Here is a 3683-nt window from a genome sequence, read left to right on the forward strand (position 1 = left end):
CCAATATAGTTCGTTTCATTGGTGCATGCAGAAAACCGATGGTATGGTGCATCGTAACGGAATATGCCAAAGGGGGTTCCGTTAGACAGTCTTTAATGAAACGTCAGAATCGATCAGTTCCCCTAAAATTGGCCGTCAAACAGGCTTTGGATGTTGCTAGAGGAATGGCATATGTTCATGGACTTGGGTTGATCCACAGGGATTTGAAGTCTGATAATCTTTTGATTTTTGGGGATAAATCAATTAAAATTGCTGACTTCGGTGTTGCTCGGATTGAGGTGCAAACGGAAGGAATGACACCTGAGACTGGAACATACCGTTGGATGGCTCCGTAAGTTTTTTTTTGTTTCCTTTTTCCCTTTAATATTATTTTGATGTGCATCCTGGTTGTGATCCAGAAAATTGGAGATATATGGATGATTGTATTTTGAGTTAGCATATTTCTATATATAATCTATATGTTTCCGGTGCTTCTGGAGAACGAGTCTACTATGTATTTTTTGATCCAATATATTTTCCAATATATGGCAGGGAGATGATCCAGCATAGGCCTTACACACAAAGAGTGGATGTGTATAGCTTTGGGATTGTTCTTTGGGAGCTTATCACTGGAATGCTTCCATTTCAGAACATGACAGCAGTACAGGCAGCATTTGCAGTTGTAAACAAAAATGTTCGCCCGATTATACCCAATGATTGCTTACCTGTTCTCCGTGAAATCATGACCAGATGCTGGGACCCCAACCCTGATGTCCGGCCACCATTTGCTGAAATTGTAGGAATGCTTGAGAATGCAGAGACCGAGATCATGACAACTGTTCGGAAGGCTCGATTCAGGTGTTGCATGACACAACCAATGACTGCTGACTGATCCTGATAAAAAAAAAAAAAAAGAAGAAAAACAGATGAAAGAGTCATAAGACTGATGATGTTTTGGAGGGAACGTGAGACTGAGGTAGTAAAGGGTTGACTATATTATAGATTTGTGTATCATGTGTGTTTAATTTCTTTCTTCAGAGGGAGAAAAATTGAAAATCTTAACTGGAACCTTTTGTTTTATTGGCTTTCTATTTATTTTCTGTTTTGAATTAGTAAGAGGAGATTTGTGTATGTAATACATGCATGCACTACAGTTATGTATAGCTTTGAAAGCAAAAATGGTTGAAAATCTTGTGCTCTGCTCGTGTATGTACAATTAGGATTGATATTTTCTTAAAAACCTGTGGGACGTGATTCTCGGAATATTCATACAAATATTTTCTTGGACCTAATTTATTTGGCACTCTGATGTCGGCATTGTTGTCCGTGACGTTGTTCCCCTCCCCCTCAGATTCACCAGGGGAATGGTGGGCGTCATCCATCGCCAGTTACAGCTTTGGCTTCCCCATATTCGGTGCCAATGTTAGTTTGTTACCTGAGGTTGCTGGGGGTGAGGAGGAGACCTCTAGCTGTAGTCCAGGGGGATGAGGCTATCATTAGAGGAACGATGGGGTGATACATGCAAAAATACTGACACTTAAATCATTGTTTCGGTTGTGAGGTTAAGAGTATTAGGGTAAAATTAGTTACCTCTAGGGAGGTCAGCCTCTCCCTTTATATACTGGTTGTCTTTTTGCAGGGCCGCCCCCGAAAGAGTGGGTGTCTCACCATCTCTTAGATCTCTGCGTATCTTATAGCCATCATGCTTTTTTTTTCGGTCATTACACTACTCACACCCACACTTTGAGGTTTTCTCAAACTTAATTCCAGTCTCAGCTGGGGTTTGAACTTAGTGCAGCTTGATTATTGCCCACTGGTCTAGGCCTCCGCCGCAACTAACTAACCATCATGCTTTAGAATCATCTGGTATGAAAGTCGGTAATCCTAACATGTAGCTGAGGGGCCGAATACCATATACATGGCCCAATTTTTGTAATGGGTTAGTCCAGAACATTTTTCAAATAACGAACTATCTGTTTCTCTATTTTTTCGAATGATAATTTGACCCTTCAAGAAAAAAACAATTCATTTCGGTCCCTATTTCCTACTGCACAACGCAGTTTTTGTAGATATTTTTTTGTCAGAAAAAGCATAGGAAGACAATGAGAATAGTAAATAATGTGAATAATAGAGTAAAAAAAGAGAATAAAATTATTTATTTATTATTTTTAATTTCAGATTTTGAAATTTGAAAAATAAGGATTAACAATTAAACCAAATCATAATTGGCACAGTTACTCCCAATTTCACGCTAATCTCCCATTCTCCATTTGCGATCTACGGTCCGCAGACTCACCTCTGGCACCGCTGCGCTTCCTAGCTGTCCAATCCGACGCCGCCCAGCCTCCCGCGGACGCCGCCGAAGCATCTCCTCGTCCCGCTTGCGCTCTGTAGCAACGTCAGATCGCTCCGTAGCAGCGCCGTGCAGACCCCACCGCAGTCCCTCGCCTTCACCGTTGCAACCTCACCGTGCGCGACAGTTCTGTCGACATCCAGGGGCATACTTAGCTGCATGTAAATGGAGTCCATTTCTCTAAAGCCGCACCTGTGCATCCCCCTGTCGCTGCAACCCCCTCCGTACCGACACCATCGCAGCCTTGCCGTGCGCGGCAGTTCCCTCCGCAGCCACAGCCGCACCCATGCCTTTCCCCTCACGTGTCCGTTGATGTGGAGGGTAAACAATCTAACAAGGTAAGCAGCGAAAGTCAATGCATTGATAACGAATAATATGCCGATTGTTTAGTTCACTAGGTTGGCAGATGGTTATTGTATTTCTTATGAGGATGGTTAGTTTAAATAAATACAAGTAAAACGTGCTGAATGTTCAGTTTAGTAGGTATGCAGATAGTTATTTTAATTCTTAATTGGATTGTTATTTTGTTCGATTCGGTGATGTCAGGTGAGGGAGAGATTGACACCGGTGAAAGGGGATGGTTGATGAAAGCGCGACTAGGGCTGGCAATGGGTAGGGTAGGGTAGGGTTTGGACTCTACCCTAACCTACCCGCGGGTTGAAAATTTTATTAAAACTCTACCCTACCCTACCTGCGGGTTTAGAATCTCTCAACCCTAACCCTACCCGCACCCTAAAGTTCTAAACCCTACCCTACCATACCCTGCCCGCAGAAATATCAATTTTTTTTAAAGTAAATATAAAATTCAATCATTTCAAATTTTATACATATTAATAACATAAAAAATAAAAAACTAATGCTTTAAATTACTAAATTAACTAACTAGTTTAGTGGTTGTTCACTTGGGTTCAACTCTCACTTCCTTCACTATATACCTAATTTTTATAAAATATGTGTTATATACGAGGTGCGGGTAGGGTAGGGTAGGGTAGGGTACACACTAAACCCTACCCTACCCTACCCGCAGGCATACCTGGACCGTACCCTACCCTACCTGCAACGGGTAGGGTAGCCTACCCTACCCGAACGGGTTGGACCGGGTTGGGTACCCGCGGGTAGGGTATGAATTGCCAGCCCTAGGCGCGACGGCAGCAGGTTTGGAGAAGATGTTGATTTGGTAAATTAAGGTATAGGAGATGGTTAAAATTTTGGAATAACTGAATGGGATTTTTGGTTTGAGTAATTTAAGTGGTATTTTTTTTTTACCTTCATTGAGTCAAATTTTCAGCCCATTATTCACATTGTTTAGATTCTCCGTTGTCTATCTAGCGGAGCCATTTCTGTCAACTTT

General features: G+C 42.0%; 1 protein-coding gene across 1 annotated transcript in view; it reads left to right on the forward strand.

Annotated features, from left to right (window-relative positions):
• Positions 1 to 1179, forward strand: part of LOC107644515 (serine/threonine-protein kinase HT1) — a gene marked incomplete in the record, with an annotated part of 8194 nt that extends 7015 nt beyond the window's left edge. Inside the window, 2 exon segments of the mRNA XM_016348382.2 lie at positions 3 to 331; positions 532 to 1179. Coding sequence (XP_016203868.1) covers positions 3 to 331; positions 532 to 871 — 669 coding nt within the window.

The sequence above is a fragment of the Arachis ipaensis genome, chromosome B05, assembly GCF_000816755.2.
Source record: "Arachis ipaensis cultivar K30076 chromosome B05, Araip1.1, whole genome shotgun sequence".
In the NCBI taxonomy this organism is placed as follows: domain Eukaryota; kingdom Viridiplantae; phylum Streptophyta; class Magnoliopsida; order Fabales; family Fabaceae; genus Arachis; species Arachis ipaensis.